This window comes from Loxodonta africana, chromosome 6 (assembly GCF_030014295.1).
Source record: "Loxodonta africana isolate mLoxAfr1 chromosome 6, mLoxAfr1.hap2, whole genome shotgun sequence".
Classification (NCBI taxonomy): domain Eukaryota; kingdom Metazoa; phylum Chordata; class Mammalia; order Proboscidea; family Elephantidae; genus Loxodonta; species Loxodonta africana.
The window spans coordinates 120,421,470-120,443,228 of record NC_087347.1 but is presented as its reverse complement, the minus strand read 5'-3'; the positions used below and the strand labels follow the sequence as shown (position 1 = coordinate 120,443,228).

General features: G+C 35.8%; 1 protein-coding gene across 1 annotated transcript in view; it reads right to left on the bottom strand.

Annotated features, from left to right (window-relative positions):
- The window catches only part of DPP10 (dipeptidyl peptidase like 10), an 833,411-nt gene that overhangs the window by 29,289 nt on the left and 782,363 nt on the right, over window positions 1-21,759 (bottom strand). Inside the window, exons 16-19 of the mRNA XM_003405871.3 lie at window positions 16,148-16,269; window positions 14,571-14,618; window positions 8,030-8,128; window positions 7,853-7,922 (exon numbers count right to left, since the gene is read on the bottom strand). Of these exons, the coding sequence (XP_003405919.2) occupies window positions 7,853-7,922; window positions 8,030-8,128; window positions 14,571-14,618; window positions 16,148-16,269 (339 nt within the window). The remainder of the gene's footprint in view (window positions 1-7,852; window positions 7,923-8,029; window positions 8,129-14,570; window positions 14,619-16,147; window positions 16,270-21,759) is intronic.

The window sequence follows — 21,759 nt, the reverse complement described above, 5'->3', positions numbered from 1 at the left end:
TTCTTCTGCATATAATCTAGCTTCTCTGATTATTTTCTCAGCATACAGGTTGAATAAGTATGGTGAAAGGATACAACCCTGATGCACACCTTTCCTGACTTTAAGCCATGCATTACTCCCTTCTTTTGTTTGAATGACTGCCTTTTAGTCTATGTACAGTTTCCACATGAGCACTATTAATGTTCTGGAATTTCCATTCTTTGCAATGTTGCCCATAACTTGTTATGATAGAGACACAGTTGAATGCCTTTGCATAGTCAGTAAAACTCAGGTAGACAGCTTTCTGGTATTATCTGCTTTCAACCAAAATCCATCCCAAGTCCACCAGAGCTAAAATATGACCTGGAGTGTACCCCACCTGAATTTAGAAACCATCTCAAGAATAGATTTGACACAGTGAATACTAATGACTGAAGATCAGACGAGTTGTGGAATGACTTCAGGACATCATACATGAAAAAAAGCAGAAGGTCATTAAAAAGACCGGACAGACAGCAAAGACCAAAATGGATGCCAGGAGAGACTCTCAAAGTTGTTCATGAACATAGAATAGCTAGAGCAAAAAGAATAAATTATCACATGAAAGAGCTGAACTGAAGATCTCAAAGGGTGGCTTGAGAAGATAGAATAAAATTTTACAATGACATGCGCAAAGACCTGGAGTTAGAAAACCAAAAGGAAAGAACAAGCTTGACATTTTTCAAGCTGAAAGAACTGAAGAAAAAATTCAAGCCTCAAGTTGCAATATCAAATTTCTGAAAATTAAACAATAAAAACCTTATAGATCGCAATCGAACACTGACTGGTTCACTCTTCACTTTCTTTGGGCACACCATTGGCAGGGATCAATCACTGGAGGACATCATCTTTGGTAAAAGACTTGAAAGTGCCAGCAATTATTAGGATGATGCAGGACTGGGCAATGTTTTGTTCTGTTGTACATAAGGTCACAATGAGTTGGAATTGACTCAATGGCATTCATCCACCTACCTACTTACCTACCTATCTATCATCTATGTATCTACCTATCTACCTACCTACCTACCTATCATCTATCTATCATCTATCTATCTGTGTAGTAGAGTTATGGCAAGGATTAAATGAGGGAATACAGGTACCTTGCTCAGTCAAGTATCTGGTTCATGGTTCATGGTAGATATTTAATATTATTAATTCAGCTGTAGCTAATGTTTGGGGGCTTCCCCTTTCACCTTCCAATCCTTTCATATAAGCTGAGCTCCCACATCTGGCCATTTCCAGGCAACTCTGCATTGATAATTCTAGTGCCCTTGTACAACAACTGGGTTCTCTGTAGAAGGGAGATTTTATACTCTATGTATTTACACAAATACACATAATTGTTATTTTTTTCATGTATGAACATTTACAGATAGATTATATATCATGTATCCATTAAAGTTGGATTAATTTTTAATGGATTCATTATCCATTAAAGTTACCTAGCAATAGCTTTATTTCTATATTAACTAAAAAGACACTTTTAATTTGTTTTTTGCACATGCACATGGTGCTCAACAGGTATCTAGTGAATGAAGCCCATCAGCTTTTCTGGTCAATTAATAATGTGCTCAGGGTATCTTACAAGCTCTTTGTGAATAGGGTTGCTACCTTCCATTTCTTTGAAATTGCTAAAATCCAGAGTGCTTGCAAACTCAGTTATAGCTTTGTTTTAAAGGTAAAATCATTTAGCATTTCCACTTATCATTTTTATGTAAGTAAGTTCAGTAAATTTCAGGGCCATTCATGTTTTTGGCTTTGACTTCTGTAGAGCCCAAAAAATGCATGTTGTAAATAGGGGCAGCTTTTGACTCATCAAAGCCAATTTTTGAAAACTCAAGTTTATCGTGTTTTTATTTATTTTTTTTTTGGGGGGGGCACTCAAGTTTTTCTTATTTGTGATAGTGTAAATGAAGGTAAATTTAGCTGCATACAAATTTCTACTTTTCACATTGCATTGGTCTTTCAGTCAATTTGGATTGAAAATATGTGTGTTTTGCTTTTGTGTGGGAATGTATTCAAATATTTTCTACACATTGTTACATATGTTTGTGCATATGAGTGTAATTTTGTGTGTGTATGTATGTCTGAGGATCCTGGTGGTGCAGTAGTTAAGGGCTTGGCTGATAACCAAAAGTTCAGGGGTTCAAACCCACCATCAACTAAATGGGAGAAAGATGTGGCAGTCTGCTTCTGTAAAGATTTACAGCCTTGGAAACCCTATGGGGGAGTTCTGCTCTGTTCTATAGGGTCATTATAAGTTGGAATCAAGTACATGGCAGCAAGTTTTGGGTTTTTGGGGTTTTTTTTTTTTTTTGATGCACATCTGAGCTCCTTCTTCTCTTTCTTCCACAGTTGTATATTTCTTTGGCAACATGAAAAGAAGAAAGTCATACCCTGATATGGTTTTCTATAGTTCTGTAGTTACAGAGTTTCTATATAACTTATGGCATAGAAACTAGGTCATTGGTTTTTTTTTTAGGTATTATTTTTAAAATAATTTTTCTTTACATTCAAAGCACTGCTCAGACAATAAATTTATTGTCTTTTCTAGATCAGACATTTGGACCTATGAGGTTGAGAGGGCATTTTGCATTAGTAAATCCGATGTTCTTCCCCTACTTCTCTTCCTCTTCTTTCTTAAATCTTCAGTAAAATAGCTTTTCTCGTGCCGTGGCCAATACCTCTCCACTAAAGGCACTCTTCCTGGCCTTGAAGGGAGCTTGATGCCATTTTCCTCTTCGGTTTCCATTGAATAAGCCAGAGATTGTCTCCTTAGCTTGATGAAAAGACTGTATCATGACTATCAGTAGACCAGTGAAAAAAAATAAAATCCAGTTATTGAAATCATGTTATTTATATTTTAGTAGGAAGCCAAAAACTGAAAAGTTTATCAGTATACGGGTTAAACAATGAACAGCATGGATACTAACGAGCCAGCTATAAAACTCAAAAATGGATTGTTAGTATTAGCTACACAAAATTAACCTTAGGATAAACATCTCAGAGAGAAGATGAAAGTTTCAGAACAGAACCAATAGAAAAGGGCCTCAGGGATATATGCCAGACAGAAATTGTGCAATAAAATGGGAGAAAGTGCCAATCTCCTGATCATCTCTGCTGTCAAAGTCTTAGTACATTAATTCTCACCCTCTGGCAAATTTCCACTTGGGATAATTTCTAACAAAATGGGTCAGGAAGTAGAAAGAGAAGAGGTTGGTGATCTTTACTTTCAGTTGTGGAGAATAACTATATCATGATAGAACTAGAATTGCATCAGATCCATTTCCTTGCCTTTAGAGAGGGTCACGCTTAAATCACTCAGAGTTTAAAAAAAAAAAAAAAAAGTATATTTTGTCAATAGACCAAGAAGAGGAGAATATACCCCTATTGTTTATGTGACTATAACTGTTATGAAATCTCTCATGCAGAGTTCCTGGGTGATGCAAAGTGTTAATGTGCTCAACTGGTAACTGAAATGTTAGAGATGTGAATCCACCCAGAAGTACCATGGAAGAAAGATGATCTATGTTAGGTTCTTCGAGGACAACTGCGTGTTTTGATTATAGAGGCTGCAGAAGCCTGGGCTAAAAAAACAGTGGTTTAATGGAGAAGGTTACACAGATCAGGTTTATAATTTTGATAAAAATGGTTCCTACTGGAAGAGGATGCCCTCAAGAAGGAGCACAAATGCCCAATTTGAAGGCTGAGAAGGACTGACTGATTCTAGATATAAATGCCATTTTCGACTTAAATCTACTACCATTGGAAACCCTGGTGACATAGCGGTTAAGAGCTACGGCTGCTAACCAAAAGGTCAGCAGTTTGAGTCCACCAGCGCCCCTTGGAAACTCTATGGGGCAGTTCTACTCTGTTCCGGGGTCACTTTGAGTCAGAATTCATTCAAGAGCAACAAGTTTGGTTTTTGGTTTTTCTACTAGCATTGTTATTATGCACTTTTGTTTCTGTTGTGATCCAGTTTAAAAATCCAATAGTTCTAAATGTTCTTCCCTAGTCTCATTTCTTCCAGAGACTGTTAATTTTTAGCATGTGATTTTGCATAATGCCTGTTTTTCAGTAATATATGTATGGTATTGTAGCAGAAACTCTTGTTTTTCTGGTGTAGTTTCTCATTATTACTGATATCTCTCAACCTTCTTGATCTTACCAACTGGTCCTATAGCCTTATATGATATAATGTTTTCTGTGTATAAGGCATCAAGGGAAGAGGATACAAGTAGTGAGATAAAAGAATATAATTGATGTAATGTTCAAACTTGGGCCTGCGTGTAATTCCCAAGGAAGAAAATACCATACATTATTATCTTTAGTTTAAACTTAAACTTTGAAAGTTATGTTAGTCTAATAATATAATTAATATTCTTTCCTATCATGGTTTTTAGAAACAGATTAATAGATATAGCCTTACATATGACCTAAAGACCAGGTAAATTAGGGAGTGTTTCTTTTGAAAATTATTCAGACAATATCTTTAACTATAGAGCATACTTGTGTGTTTTAAATAGAATTTAATATGTAAAATTAAATTACAAAACATCTGTAAAAAAAACACATGAATAATATAGCTATACACACATATTTGTATTTATACGAGTTAGATTATATATTTTTTTTTTTTTAGTAATAAATCTATACAATGCATATGGAACCATGCATATCTGAGAGCTGTATAATGGAGGGGAAAAGCTAGTGTAAATATGTAAATAGTGTAAATATGGAAGCCATAGAAGCAGTTATATACAGTTATGTATCACTTAATGTCCACGGTACCTTCTGTGAAATAGGATGTTAAGTGATTTGGAGGTTGTGCAAACACCATATTACATACAGGCAGTCCCAGATTATGAATGAGTTCTGTTCTTAAGCCTCTGCTTAAGTCAAATTTCTATGTAAGTTGGAACAGTTAAGTATATGGTTTTTATCTAATGTTAGTTAGTCAAATGTTTATCTTAGTATATAATGTGCAATATACATTTCTATACATAAAAAAATATTAAAGAAACACTTCCAGATACACTAAAATATCTTTAACATAATAACAGTCATAGTAATAATGGTTTTATATGCATTGTGTTTGTCATTATGAACCATTGCATGTACCTCGTATTTTTAATATAATAGTCTTTTATGGGGGTCGTGACCACAGATGAATATGCAGTCAGACTATGCCTAAAGAGACGCTATGTGGCACATGACTGTGCATGAAAACATCCTCACAAAAATTAGGGTAAAGTGGAAAAGTAATAATATCAAAAATTAGGTTCAAGACATATACAAAGTCCTTGGATAGAAGGTTGTACAAGGAGGCATGGATTTCGGATTGTTATAGACACACTGATGAGAAGGGGCAAAGAAAGCTTTAGGGAAAGAAGTCTTGGTGGATGACCAGGAAATCACTAGGGTTACAAAACAGATGAATTCAGGGTGAGGAAACAGAGGCACAGAGGAATTATAGAATATGTTGCATCCTGGAAATTAATATAATTCTCTTCTTTGCTGGGTAGATCTCTATCAGGTGTGACATGGATAATTTGAATATGAAAGAATAGAAAATGGGAAGAGATAAACTACATCTTTCTGGACTGATTCCTACCAGGGTCTAGACATATTAAGTTGGCATTCATTTATTTATCAAATAAATGTCTACATCTATAGGCTATTGCTCACAGAATCTGCAATATTACAGAACCACAGGTTAGTCAGTTTTCGTAAGGTTTCTGTATGTGCGGTGAGCGTTATGCAGGTATACTTAACACATCTAACAAATTATTACAGACTTCAGGATGCTTGTCGCCTTTTCATCCCCTGCAGCCATCAGCCCAGCACCTCGCATGTACAAGTGGCATGGTAAATGTTATTGTACCAAATTACATACACAGGAGTGAAAAATAAGAATAACATAAAGTATAACAATTTTAGGTTATGAATGCTGAAATGGATATAAATGGTATAGACAAGATATAAAGATGCATATACATAACTGAAGTTTTAAGGACTCCCTCTCATGTTAAGCAGAACAACTGGGGAAACAGAATCAGGCAGCTAAGATGACCTAGTTAGATTCTTCGGATCAAGGCTGCAGATGAAATTCATAACTCTTGTCTGCCGTATGCCCAATGTGTGACATTACTCTGAAGCCAGTGGAGACCCAAGTGTGACTAATTATTTACACATCCACCTGTATAAGTGTGTCATGCTTCAAGGCCAGTCATTTGCATTATCCTCCGTTCTGAAGGTCAGCACATTCTGAAAGGTACCGAGCACAGTTCCTTTCCTTGAGGATTTTTTTCAGTGAATAAAGAGAAAAATCTCTTTCCTCAAAGGGAAACATGATTGAGACAGAAGATGTGGTTGAGATTTTTTTTTCCATTCTCTTCTCTTTTTAGTTCCTCAGTAAATCACAAGTATAGTTCAAATAGATATTGAAGAAAACTAGATGAAAGAGAAGAGACAAAGAAGGAGACAAGAAAGAGCAAATAAAAACTTCCTCAAGAAGACATCAAGAGCTTTCAGAGCCAAATGGCAATAAGGAACAATGGAGAAAGGTCTGGGCATGAGAAACTAAGTGAGGCCAAGGCATTAGAGTAAGGAATGAACACAGGAGTTGGGGAAAATATTATTATTATTGTATTATTTAGCTTGTAATGTATGAAGCTAAAATTGCTTGTATACATTAAAATATACGATAAAATTAATGCAGTCTACACAAAAAAGACTGAACTATACTCACAATAAACCAATCATATGTGCTAGGCACTGTACAAAGCACTTTATATGTTGCATTTCATTTAAGTCATAAAAAAAAAAGTCATAAGACAGTTCTAAAACACATTGTATTGCAGTACACGGAGAAACTAAGCCTCTCAAGAGGTTAAGTAGCTTGCTCAAGGATACAGAGCTAATAAGTGGCAAAGTCAGAACGAATCCAGACAGTCTGATTCCACAGACTGAACGCTTAACCACTATACTCAATAATCATAATAAACCAAAAACAATTCATTGCCATCAATTGGATTCCAAGCCATAGTGGCCCTGGAGGACATAGTAGAACTGCCCCATAGGGTTTCCAAGGATTTGAACTGCCGACCTTTTGGTTAGCAGCCAAGCTCTTACCCGCTGCACCACCAGGGCTCCAATAATCATAAATTTTTTCATTTTTACTAACCCTACTGAGGCTATGCATATACTTCCACACAGTTTTAAGCACTGTCATAGTCATAAGCCGGATAAGTTCTTAGTAAGGAAAGTAACTCTATGGAATGCAATGCTAATTCTATAGCTAGTTAGTAAACCACAAGATGTTGGGGGCTTCTGAGTCCGATGCTACACCGCCACAATAGTATTTTACAGAAAGTATGAATGATTTAAATTCCAAAGTCAATTTCAAGTCAGCTTTTCTCTGTGTGAATCCAGGAAGAAAAATAGATAGGAGTAGCATAAATATCACCAAATGTTTCAATACGGCTATAACTGTTTCCTCAATGCTGCATAAACACTCATAAAGATCATAGGGATTGACTAATTGCCAAGCAGATATTCACAAACCTAATCATCTGGTGTCACTATTCTCAGTGATAAAGCATCAAACTCCGCTTGGGATGCAAAAAGTACAAAATTATACAGCCCTCCATATAACTTAGTGATGGTGTCCTTGAGGAATACACACAGTGGCAGCTACTCCAGTTAACTTCACAAATAGGACTTCAGTAGGTTTTTTTTTTTTATTATTATTATTACTCAAAATGCTGTCATATTAAGAAAGAAGTACAGAATCTTTAGATTCCTTTACTGCAAAAATAAATAAAATACTTACATTATTAACAGAAGAGCATACTGGTTTCGATCCGTAAAATCTTTGGGAAAGGACAACTGTAAAGGAAGTTCTTTTAAAGAAAGAGCAAAATATTAAAGATGGAGAATCATTTAGATTTAAAACTATAAGATGCATAGAAAGCTGGTCTTGAATAACATAGCATGCACAAAACTTTACCATAGTCATCAATATGAAGCATTTTAATTTCTGACTTTACTGTCTTCTTCTTCAGGATAGCTTCCCTCAGCATAAAATTGCTTTCCAACATAAAATATTCTGTAAACCAAAAAAAAGGAAATGTAAATAACTAACTGCTATGAGTTGATAAAAATCAGTGCAATACAAGACATCATTATCCACCTGTTACCATTTGGCAGGCACTGTGCTAGGCTAGTTAAAGTTTCATAATTTCCCCCCTGGGTTACTACAACAGTTTTCTAACTGAACTTCTAAAGTCAACCAAATTTTCTCTATTGCCTTTTGTATGTTGGAATTCACATTTACATCTCTGAAATGCAAATCTGGTTGTGTCATTACTCTGACTAAAAATATTTAAAGGGATACGGATTTATCTAACCCACAATATAATGAAATTAACATTGTCTGGCATCCAATACAAAACTACCAGGAATGAAAACAAAACAAACAACCAAAGAACCAAACAAACAAAAACAGGAAAATACCACTCATGTTGAGGACAAATGTAATCAATGGAAACAGACTAAGAAATTACACAGATGGTATAACTGATAAACAAAGACATTAACACAGAGATTGCAACTATAGTCCATATGTTCAACAATGTAGAAAAAGCATAAGCATGTTAAGTAAAAAACAATGAAGGAATAAAAAAGACTCAAATTTAATTTCTAGAAATAACAGCTGCAAAACTCAAGGTGAAGAATACCTGAAAACTACAACATCTGAGATGAAAAATACACTGGATGTGATTAACAGCAGATTAGATATTGCAGAACAAAGAGGTTAATGAATTTGACAATATAGCAATAAAAAATATTTAAAATGAAACACCAAAAACATAGATTTTTAAAAAATGCAGAGAGCACCAGTAACTTGTCAGTGTAAGGTGGCAAAAGTAACATGGTGAATTACATTGATTGAGTGTTGAAGGTTATAGCATCCTTGGATTCCTGGTATAAATCCCACATGGTCATAATATACTATCCTTTTTATTAATTGTTAGGTTTGTCTTGTTAGTATTTCCTTAAGAACTTTTGCATCTATATTCATGAGAATATTTGATCTTTATTGGAGGGTACAGGGATCCAGGTAATGTTTATGTTTGGTTCTCTCATTATAAAATAAGATTGCAAGTGCTCTAGTTTTTTCTTTTTTAAAGAGTTGACTGAGTTTGTTATTAATTTAATAAATACGGGATAGCATTCATCAGTAAATCCAACTGGGACTGGAGTTTATTTTGTGGGAATAATGTTAGTTGTGAATTAAAAATTCTGGCAGATAATGATCTATTTAAATCCTTTGCTGTAGAGTCAATTCCAACTCATAGTGACCCTATAGGATAGAGTAGGACTGCCGCATAGGATTTCCAAGTAGCACCTGGTGGATCCGAACGGCCAACCTTTTGGTTAGCAGCTGTAGTTCTTAACCACTATGCTGCCAGAGTTTGTATTACTTATTATGTGAATGTTTATCAATTTGTATTTTGGAGGTATTTGTCCAAGTCATCAAATATATCAAATTTACTGACATAAAATTATTATCTTTTTAACGGCTGCATATGTGTATTAACATCACCTTTATTAAAGAAAGTGATACTTATACTGTTTTCATTTTTTTCTTTATGAATATGTCTGTAATTTTATCAATTTCATTCATTCCTTTGAAGAAGCATCTTTAGGTTTTATATATTTCCTCTGCTATATCACTGCTATCTCACTCATCTCTTCCTTCAACTTGTTTTTTATTTACTCTTCTTTTTCTAGTTTCTTCAGGCAGAAGCTCAGATCATTGATTTAAAATTTAGATATGCTGTATTTCATTTTTATTCAGTTCAAAATATTTTCTAATTCTTTAAATTTCTTCTTTTATCTATGTGTTATTGTTATTCTTCAGTGCTGTGGGTTTTGACTCATAATCGACCCTATGTACAACAGAACAAATGAAACACTGACCTGTTCTGCACCATCTCACAATCGTTGCTATGTTTGAGCCCATTGTTGCAGCCACTGTGTCAACCCATCTCTTTGAGGGTCTTCTTCTTTTTTGCTGACTCTCTACTTTACCAAGCATGATGTCCTTCTCCAGGGACTGATCCCTCCTGATAACATGTCCAAAGTACTTGAAACGAAGTCTTGCCATCCTCACTTCCAAGGAGCAATCTGGCTGTACTTCTTCCAAAATAGACTTGTTTCGTTCTTCTGGGAGCATATAACATATTCAATGTTCTTCCCCAACACTATAATTTAAAGGCATCAATTCTTCTTTGGTCTTCCCTATTCATTGTCCAGCCTTCACATACATATGAGGTGATTGAAAATATCATGGCTTGGGTCAGGCACATCTTGGTACTCAAAGTGACATCTTTGCTTTCAACACTTTAAAGAGGTCTTTTACAGCAGATTTGACCAATGCAATACGTCCTTTGAATTCTTGACTGCTGTTTCCAAATAAAAGGAAATCCTTGACAACTTCAATACTTTCTCAGTTTATCCTGATGGTCCTTATTGGTCCATTTGTGAGGATTTTTGTTTTCTTTACATTGAGGTGTAATCCATAATGAAGGCTGTAGGCTTTGATGTTCATCAGTCCTCTTTGCTTTCAGCAAGTAAGGCTGTGTCATCTGCATATCACAGGCTATTAATGAGTCTTCTTCCAAACCTGTTGCCACTTTCTTCTTCATATGGTCCAGCTTCTTGGATTACTTGCTCAGCATGCAGATTGGATAAGTATGGTGAAAGGATACAACCTTAACACAAACCGTTTCTGACTTTAAACCACATGGTATCCCCTTGTTCTATTCAAACGACCACCACCTCTACCTGTGGTCTATGCTATGTACAGATTGAGCATGAGCACAATCAAATGTTCTGGAATTCTCATTCTTCAAAATGTTACCTATAATTTGTTGTGATCCACACAGCTGAATGCCTTTGCAAAGTTACTAAAGCGCAACTAAACAATTTTCTGGTATTGAATATTTTTCAGATGTCTTTCTGTTGTTTATTTCTAGTTTAATTACATTTTATTTAGATAAGGTGCTGTGCATGATTCTAATTCTTTTGACTCTTAAATATACAGAGACTTTTTTATGGTCCAGGATTTGGACTAACTTGGCAAAAGTTCTGAATGTACTTGAGAAAAACAAAATGAAACAAACTCAAAATCTGCTTTTAGTGTTCTATAAAGGTAAATAACATCAAATTGGTTGATAGTGTTTTTCAAATCCTCCTGAGAGAGGAGTGATTCCTTTTGTGGGCCTATTTCTTCTTTAATGAGTCTAGTTGCACAGTGGTTATGCACTCAGCTGATAACTGAAAGGTCCCTGGTTTGAACCCACTCGCTGCTTCATGGGAGAAAGATGTGGTAGTCTGCTTCCATAAAGATTACTGCTTTGGAAACCCTATGGAGCAGTTCTGCTCTGTCCTGTAGGGCCACTGTGACTCAGAATCCACTAGATGGCAATGGGTTTTGTTTTGTTTTGTTTTGGTTTGGCTTATTTCTTCCTTTAGTTCTGTTAGTTTGGGCTCCATATGTTTTGAAAGTGCATGCTTAGGATTGTTGTGTCTTCCTAATGTATAGATACATTTACTATTATGAGATTTTATTAAAGGGTTAATTACAAATATATGGACATTGGGTAAAGGAATTTTAAGGGGTAATAAAGTAACTTAGGATTTATGACAGAGTCTAGGCCTGAATGCCAAAGGCATAGAGCAGTTACTATAACCCTCCATGGAAATGTCCAGTAAAAGATCTACATTGAGAGGAACAGTGACCTTTAGTCAAGGATCAAAGTCAACCTGTGGGAACGCCACAGGGTCAAACCTGGAGAAATAGATATCCCCAAATCACTTTTCTCCCTCTCTCTGTTTGCCTATGGGATTCCCATTAGGTGACTCTAAGCAGCCACAGAGCGAGGGAATCTGTTAAGTTTTCTATACAAACTACTTCCGGGGCACAGAACACAGCAGAGAAGAACTGAGAGTTAAGAGTGGTTCTAATGGAGTAAATGGAAGATATCCAGGGCACTGGGTATTATTCTATTAATATTTACTTCTAAATTACCCTCTTCTGTTACTTATAACCCATTGCCATTGAGTCGATTCTGACTCATAGTGACCCTATAGGACAGAGTAGAACTGCCCCATAGAGTTTCCAAGGAGCACCTGGTGGATTTGAACTGCTGACCTTTTGGTTACTACTTGTAGTTTCTCACTAATATAGATAAAATAGCCATGTTATAATATTCTCTACGTAGAATTATTTCATTAGTATAAACTCTCAGATTCCTGGTGGTGCAAAAAAAAAGAAAAATGATGGTAAGAGGATATATAAAATTTAAGGCTTCTGGCTGAGTTATTTATTTGTTTTTTTTTTTTTTTACAAAAGATCTGTTGCAACTTATATTTCTACCAGCAAATTACAGGAGCCTTATTATATCTTAATAAACAATGTAAATTTTTTGATACTATTAATTTGTTAGGATAAATTACATTGCAGTGTTTTACTCTGTATTTTTTGACAACTACTGGGTGTAAAGGCTTTCCATGTCTGTTAATTATTTCATTTATTTCTCTCTTCTCAATTTTTTCTTCATGCTCTATTCTACTTCATGTGGCACAAAAACGAGTTATGACTGATTCACTATTGTGCTTATTTTCATCAATCCAAAGATTGACTTGCCATTGGATGTTTTACCTCCATGAGTAATTGTCCCTTGAAAAGAAAATTAAGCACCTGACCCTCTTCACAGCCCTTTTTTACTTTCTCTTTTCCCTAAGACAGTCAGAGTTGTCTTCTAAATGGAAAAATCACAAAGATTTCCTATAGGCAAAAATGTTTAGTGATTTGCAGCAGAATTTATTAGAAAAATGCTGTCTTATAACTGTCAGATACAATCAAAGTAGATTGAGACTGGTTTTTTATCACCCTTTGTTAAAGGCAATATTCTCAATGGATCTCAAATATGTGCCATTTATTCAATGCATTCTACATGCCATGGGTGTATCTCACCTTACAGCAAACTCTTTTGTTCATTTGCCTAGGAGGAATTTCATCTTGTAGATATTTATTAACTTTTCTCAGATTTCACAAAACAAAATGTGGTAAATGAATTTTATACCCTGATTTGTATATACTATAATAATCTTCTATCCATTTTATCAACCACAATATCTTTATTAACATTATTGTTCCTGTTAGTATCAATACTGGACAAACTGAATTTGCTTACAATAAGGCTTTATACCAAAGACTGGGATATAGAAATAAACAGACACTAAAAGAAGTACCAAACTATTCTCCAACTATACAAGAACCAATGCACATTTAGAAATTTTGTTCTCATCTACGACAATCATAAAGTCTCCATGTGGTATCTGAAGAGTATAAAACAGTCTTTCTCTGTTCTCTCGAAATGACATTTGTCCTTGACCCTTACACTGTTATATCTTCTTTAAGTCAAATCACCTAGCTCAGACTCCTAGTTAATCGTAAGCGTCTGATGCAAGAGACAAAGACACAATAGGATGAAGCGGTATCACATTATACTGATTACACCCTGGAGTCAGAACGCCTCCGTTGATTCTTGGATCTACCGCTTGTTAATGTGACATTGGCCAAATTACTTAACCTTTCTATGACTCAGTTTCCTTATCCATAAAATGGGATAATACAATTAACTATCTCGGATGGTTGTTCTGAGAATTAAATAAGTTCATAAATATAAAGCCTCACAACTAGATTGTAATAGTCTATGCTAACTCATTAGAACAGGGGATAATTATTTGAATAAATAAGTAATGAAATAAGAGGGAAATTATGGAAGAAAGGGTGGAGAAAAGCAGGAAACAGGCTAGCTATTCATTTTTTAAAGTTAGCTCAACTAAATATTTACTTATGCGCTCTACCATGACTTCTTAAACACACTGGCCATGTCTTAAATGTCTGTGTAGTCCCAACCTCTGTCACATTGTTTGATAAAGTGCTTACTCAAGAAATAGAGGATATTGAATCAATAAATTAATAAATGAGTGAATATATAAAATTAGAAGGCCCTGCATATCTGGAACAAAGAGACAGAAAATATAGAAAAAAATGTATTTTTCATAAATTTCCTAAAAGTCCACAAGAGGCATTGCTCCGTAGGAATGATCCATATAAATCACAGGAAAGACAAAACCAGAAGCTTCAACACCCCCCCTCACAAAAAAAAAAAAAAACCAGTGCCATCGAGAAGCTTCAAGGGCCAGTAAACTGACATATATCTGAAACTGCCTCATCGATCATTCGTCATTCATTTCAGGCATATAAGATGTCATCTGATAGGTGAAACCATGCAAGAGAAACTCGCTTTATGGCTTCTCTTACATACACAAGGCCAAGTTGATGGTGCCTACCCAACTTTGCCCATGCTCCTTTGAAGAAGGTTCTGTAGAATATGACATTCAGTATAAATAATATGCCTTAGACCAATGGCAACCGTAACTACTCTGAGTTGCCTTGCTTATGTACTCACTTTCTGGGTTGTCCGTGTTATGTAGGCTGACCACTGGGACCCCTGGACCTAGATTTTAAAAATAAATGAATAAACATCTTAAAGACAGCTGTGTGATAATTACTGGGAGGCTACATAGCAGAGTTCTTTTTGTAAACAGAGTTCTTTCTGTAAATAGTTAAAGATAATGAAACACAAAACCAGGTAATTGGTTCAATCCTTTCTATGAATATTTTATCCGTGAAATAAGAACATATGAAAAAAAAGCTATTTGCAGAGATTATTGCTAAAACTTCTTTTCCCCCAGAGTGTCCTTTACATCTACATATCTGTGGCTTTAGCCATCTTATATATCTTACTCTATCTCTACTCCTTTATTGAATAATTGCTGATGTCCAAAAAACTCACGGCCCTGTGACACACTCAATCATTGACTAAGATCAAATTCTGTTTAACTGTCAGCAAAGAAAGAAAGAATGCCTATACATTAAAAATGTTTTATCCAAAATATAAGTAAAACATTTTGGTCTAATTATACTGTTAATTAAAAAAATAAATTAACCAGAATTTCTAGGTATTTCAAATTTACCAGTTAATTAAGATGTTACCATGTTACCTTGAATCTTCAAATACGCCAGGTAATTAAGATGTTATCATGTTACCTTGAATCTTCACTTCTTTAAGAAACCCAAACTAAAAGTCTAATGGTTTTTCCTCAGTGCGATCATATAAGAAATTCTCTTTTTGATTACCTCATTTCAGGTATCAAGAGAAAAAAAAAAAGTAAGAAGAGCAAGTGCTAGTCAATTCCTCATGGTGTCTTAGAACAGCTTTAGGCACCAACTACAGAAGTAGCACTTGGTTCATCACATTATAAGAGGTCACGTGAATTCCATTTCATCTCTGAGAAACTATTGCTATAAATATGCCTTAAAGATACCATACAAACATGTAAGAGCGTATTGTTGTCAAATAAAATAATCATTTGGAGTCAACATAATTGCTTAGAATTGAAGGGGGCTGGAGCAAGAAAATTCAAATTCTTGTAGATTCTGAATATCTTCAAACTAAGCCAATGTGTTACCAACTGTTTTCTTTTCCTAAAGACTAGTTTATGACTAGAAACCCTGGTGGTGTAGTGCATAAGAGCTACAGCTGCTAACCAAGAGATCAGCAGTTCAAATCCACCAGGTGCTCCTTGGAAGCTCTATGGGGCAGTTCTACCCTGTCCTATGGAGTTGCTATGAGTTGGAATTGACCCGACTGCAACGGGTTTGGTTTTTGGTTTAGTTTATGACCTTGGCATGGTTTTAGCCACTTTTCTCTTTCATTGTCATTTTTAAAATGTCCATGTTCAAACAGCCCTACTTGATTGTGTGTTCATGTTGACTTACTCCCAGTTTCCATTTCTAATTTGAATATCTGAATAAAATTTGTATCTCTTCAGGTTCATAATTTATACTCTTTTAGCAAAAACTGTTATGAATTAAGAATCTGAAATTATCTTGCTAGCCAGTATAGTTACTAATGATAGTAATAGCTGCTGGTCAAATAAAATGAGTAAAATACATTTTTTCCGAAATTATTTATTATCTTACCTTCACAGAGTAATAAGAAATGTTGATTCATGGGACTAAAACTGGCACTGAAATATGTACATTGTTCTTTCATAAAATCACATGAAATGCATTGACGGTTCAATAATCCTTCAGTAGAAGCACTGGGGAAAGAAAAACAAATTTAGAAGTGCTACCGTTCTAGGCACTTGAATGTGTGCATACATATTTAAATATTGATGCAAACTGAGAAGCTACAACAGTGCTTGCATAGAAGTTGCTTGTAAATTTGCACCAAACAAATGCAAAGTAAATTTCCATTGTGAATGTTAAGACATATAATTTTTTCTTCTATGTTATAAAATTAAAATTATGTATATCTGTATAAAAAAATACCTGTATATATACATAAAATTAAATTTAGAATTATAAAATTAAAATTAAATATATATATGGAGCCCTGGTGGTGCAAAAGGAGCCCTGGTGTGGTACAGTGGTTAAAGGGCTTGGCTGCTAACCTAAAACGTTGGTGGTTTGGACCCATCAGTTGCTCTACTGGAGAAGAGTGTGGCATACTGCTTCTGTAAAGATTTACAGCCGGGGAAACTCTATAGGGTAGTTATACTTTCTTTTGAAGGGTTTTTGGAGCCCTGTTGGTGCAGTTGTTAAGAGCTACAGCTGCTAACTCAAAGGTTGGCAGTTCGAATCCATCAACTACTCCTTTGAAACCCTATGGGGCAGTTCTACTCTGTCCTACAGGATCCGACTATGAGTCAGAATAGGCTGGATGGCAATGGGTTTCGTTTTTGTTTTTTTAGGGTCATTATGAGTTGAAATTGACTGGATGCCAATAGGCTCAGTGTTGTAAATGGTCAAGCTCCCTCAGCTTAACCAAAAGTTTGGTGGTTTGAACCTACCAAGAACTGGCAGTCTTCTTCCATGAAGATTACAGCCAAGAAAACCCTATGGAGAAGTTCAACTCTGTCATATGGGGTCGCTATGAGTTGGAAATAACTTGATGCCTTCTAACAACGACTATATATATATATATATATATATATATATATATATATATATGTATGTATGAAGGAGCCCTGGTGGCACAGTGGTTAAAGCAATTGACTGCTAACCAAAAAGTTGCCACCAGCAGCTCCACAGAAGAAAGAAGTGGCAGTCTGCTTTCATAGAGATTTACAGCCTTGGAAAGCCTATGGGGTCACTAGGAGTCAAGATCAACTTGACAACAGTAAGTATGTGTGTGTGTGTGTGCGTATATATATATCAACTTGACAACAGCAAGTATGTGTGTATATATATACGTGTATGTGTGTATATATATACATATATATACAATTTCCACATGAAACCGTATAACTTATTGTTATTTGCCTTTTCTTGATAGGTATTTCTTTGTAAAGTCTTACAAGGAATTTCCCACAGAGACTAGCATCTAGTCACTGTTGTTAGCTGTTGAGTCAATTCCGACTCCTGGTGATCCCATGTGTGCAGAGTGGAACTGTTTCATAGGGTTTTCAAGGCTGTGCCCTTTTGTAAGGAGATTTCCAGACCTGTCATCTGAGGTGCCTCTGGGTGAGTTCAAAGTATATTAATAGAGTGCTTAATCTTTTGTGCCATCCAGGGATTCTTAGTTAAAGTAACCACCAAAAATAAATATGTTGGAAGAACAATCACACCAAAAATCAAGCTCATCATTTTCTAAATCCAACACTCTAAACATTAGAATTTGGCATCAGTGCCAAAGTTTCCCCACTAACTACTTTCATTGTAATTTTTGGTAAAGTTATTTTTGTATGATAGTAAATATGATGCTAATGATAATGTATAATTTGAGATACTGGTTAGGAAAAGAGAAAAGTAATCATCATCTTTATTTTTAAAATAACAGTGTTTAAGGTCAAGAGATCTTGAGATATTTATCCAAGGTTAAATTTTATACATAGAATCTTTATTTTATAAATGTAGTTGAATTCTAAATTATCTAGACCAATGAACGAACGCCCTGGTGAAGACATATATCCCTCCCCCAACATTTTTTTTTGACTGGACGAAAGTTTTTTTTTTTTAATTTTTATTGTGCTTTAAGTGAAAGTTTACAAATGAAGTCAGTCTCTCATACAAAAATTTATATACACCTTGCTATATAATCCTAATTGCTCTCCCCCTAATGAGACAGCATACTCTTTCCCTCCACTCTCTGTTTCATATCCATTTGGCTAGCTTCTGACCCCCTCTGCTCTCTCATCTCCCCTCCAGACAGGAGATGCCAACATATCTCATATGTCTACTTGATCCAAGAAGCTCATTCTTCACCAGTATCATTTTCTATCTCATAGTCCAGTCCAATCCCTGTCTGAAGAAGAGTTGGCTTTGGAAACGGTACTTGTCTTGGGCTAACAGATGGCCTGGGGACCATGACCTCTGGGGTCCTTCTGGTCTCAGGCAGACCATTAAGTCTGGTCTCTTTACAAGAATTTGAGGTCTGCATCCCACTGCTGTCCGGCTCCCTCATGGGCTTTCTGTTTCACTCCCTGTCAGGGCAGTCATCGGTTGTAGCTGGGCACCATCTAGCTCTTCTGGTCTCAGGCCGATGCAGTCTCTGGTTATGTGTCTCTTGGGCTCATAATTACCTTGTGTCTTTGGTGTTCTTCATTCTCCTTTGCTCCAGGTGGGTTAAGACCCATTGATGCTAGCGTTTAAGGCCCCAGAAGCCACTCTCCAAAGTGGGATGCAGAATGTTTTCTTAATAGATTTTATTATGCCAATTAACTTAGATGTCGCCTGAAACCATGGTCTCCAGACCCTCACCCCTGCTATGCTGGCCTTTGAAGAATTCAGTTTATTCAGGAAACTGCTTTTAGTTTAGTTCAGTTGTGCTGGCCTTGCCTGTATTGTGTGTTGTCTTTTCCTTCACCTAAAATAATTCTCATCTACTGTCTAATTTTTTTTTTTTGCACTATCTAATTAGTGAAAACCCCTCTCCCTTCCTCCCTCCCTCCCCTTTCTCAACCATCAAAGAACATTTTCTTCTCAGTTTAAACTGTTTCTCCAGTTATTATAATAGTGGCCTTATACAATATTTTGGACAAAAGATTTTTAATTTAATTTTGGAATGAAATGTGATTTTGGTTGTATATTATAAAGAAATCATTCGAAACCAAACCACCTGTCATCAAGACAATTCCAACTCATGGCAACCGCATGTGTTGCTGAATAGAACTGTGCTTCATAGAGTTTTCAATAACTGTGATCTTTTGGAAGTAGATTGCCAGGTCTTTCTTTCAAGGCACCTCTGGATGCATTCAAACCTCAACCCTTTTGGCTAATAGCTGAGCACTTAACTCAGGGACTCCTAAATGAATCATACCCAGATAAATAAATAAAGCCAAACCCATTGATGTTGAGCCAATTCAAACTTGTAGTGACCCTATAGGACAGAGTAGAACTGCCCCATAGGGTTTCCAAGGAGCAGGTGGTGGATTTGAACTGCCAGCCTTTTGGTTAGCAACCATAACTCCTAACCGCAGTGCCACCAGTGCTCTACAGTCAGGCTAATTTTGATGTGCAGTATGCTGCTGGCATGGAGATAGGAATAGCAGTGTTGAAGGGGTCACCAGAAGCACCAGAAGGAACTGATGTTCAATGTCAAGTATAGGTCAGTTGCAAAGTCTCAATTTCATATTTGAAGCATTGGAAGCTGATGAAAATACATTTTTTTTTTACCAGCCAGTCGAAGCTATTAATATACACTGGACACTTAAACACACTAGCCATTTGTATCATTATGATAACCTACAAGGTAATCATACCCATTTTTAGATACGCAGGATAAGGCTAGAGAGGTTAAGAATATTTCACAATAACACAGAGCTATTCAGTGACAGGACCAGAAATTCAAAGATTTTCTTTTTCTGCATCTTCACATGACTTTTCAAATCCAAGTTCCCTAGAGACTTATGTTGATATTTTCTCATAATTTAGATTATTGAATTTGATGACGTAAGGAAACAGAAATTTTGAGACCAAAAAACAACAAAAAAAGTAACACTGAGTATAGTCACAGTTCTAATTCTGGCCAACACATTAATTGAGTTTTCTGGGTCAAACACTAACATTATCTTACAGTCGAGCCAACTGGCATTTGATGAGCTATTAAGGGGAGATTTATTGGTACTAGATTTTCTTTATAACACAGCCTGCTACACTAGTTCAGGTCATAGATAGCTTGACTGTTCTGCCTCAATCACTATGGCGATAAGACAGGCACACAAATCTCAGAAGTCATGTTGATTCAAATCACATCTTAGGCTAATAAGAAAAGACATTGAGGCAGTTCCATTGGCTGACCTTCGCCAAGACTAATCTTCTCACACCGTCATTTTTCTTTAAGAGTTTTCTAAAAATGGGAGGAATAGGACATTGATCAAGTATTTCCATGTCTCTAAGGTGTTGTCCATGGTCACCAATATCAATCATATCATAAAATATATTTTTCAAGAAAGATAAGCCTCAAGTTACTACAAAGAAAAAATGGGCTATACTTTAATCAGGATCTCATCATCAAAATTAGGTTACTCTCTGAAATTAATAGTTCTTCTTCCAATAGAAGTCATTAGAATTGGGAAAATGGATTCCAGAAAATCCAAAGAGAAAAATATGAAAATGACATGGTGGTAAAAAACAAAACAAAATAAAAACCTGTTGCTGTGGACTCAATTCTGACTCATAACAACCCTACAGGACAGAGTAGAGCTGTCCCGTAGTGTTTCCAAGGAGTGGGTGGTGGACTCGAACTGCCGACCTTTTGGTTAGCAGCTGTAGCTCTTAACCACCACAAATGGTGGTAAAAAAAGAGGTGGTAGAGGTGATAAAAAGATAAAAGCTAATTATGCATAAATAACAGCATGTAAGAGAATTAGGGGGGATGAGCAGACTTCAAACATGCATTTTTACGCTCAAAGGAAAGCTTAGGCTACTTGTTAAGAATCAATGGTGACTGACACTTCTTCAGACATGAATTTCCACTGAGAGTATGCCATGGCAGTTTGGACACTTTAAAAATAGACCTGTAAAATGGAAATTAGAAAGTGTATATAAAGTCTAGAATTAATAAGTTGTTTTCCAGACATAAAAAAAAAAATCATTCTTACGAGGTTCTGGTGAAAGATTTCTGAGTGAGGATTCATTTTAACACGAAATGGATGTGATCGTCTGCTCCAATTATGAATATAGCTTTGCATTTAGAAACTTCAGGCAGATGTGAATATTCCCCAAGCACTGCTTTATTTTAGTAAGCACCAAGCATTCCTGGCTTAAATAGGGATGACTCCACCCACAACCATTTCAATGGATTTGATGAAATATGGAAAAAGGGAAGGCTTCCACTTCATACACTCTGCTAAGTGTTCACAATGGCTTTATGACGTTCAGGAATAAATTACATGGGTGCCACATTAATGCACTGAAAATTCAAAAGGTGGCTTAGCAAAAGAGGAAGGGCTTGGGAAAAATGCATATCTGCTGTGACTGGGAAGCTGGGAGATGCAAGTCACACCCACATGAAGAAGACACTTTGAGACTGTAATAGAGGATCAATGAGAAAATGGAGCCGCAGGGGAGAAAGTTGCCTCCCTTCA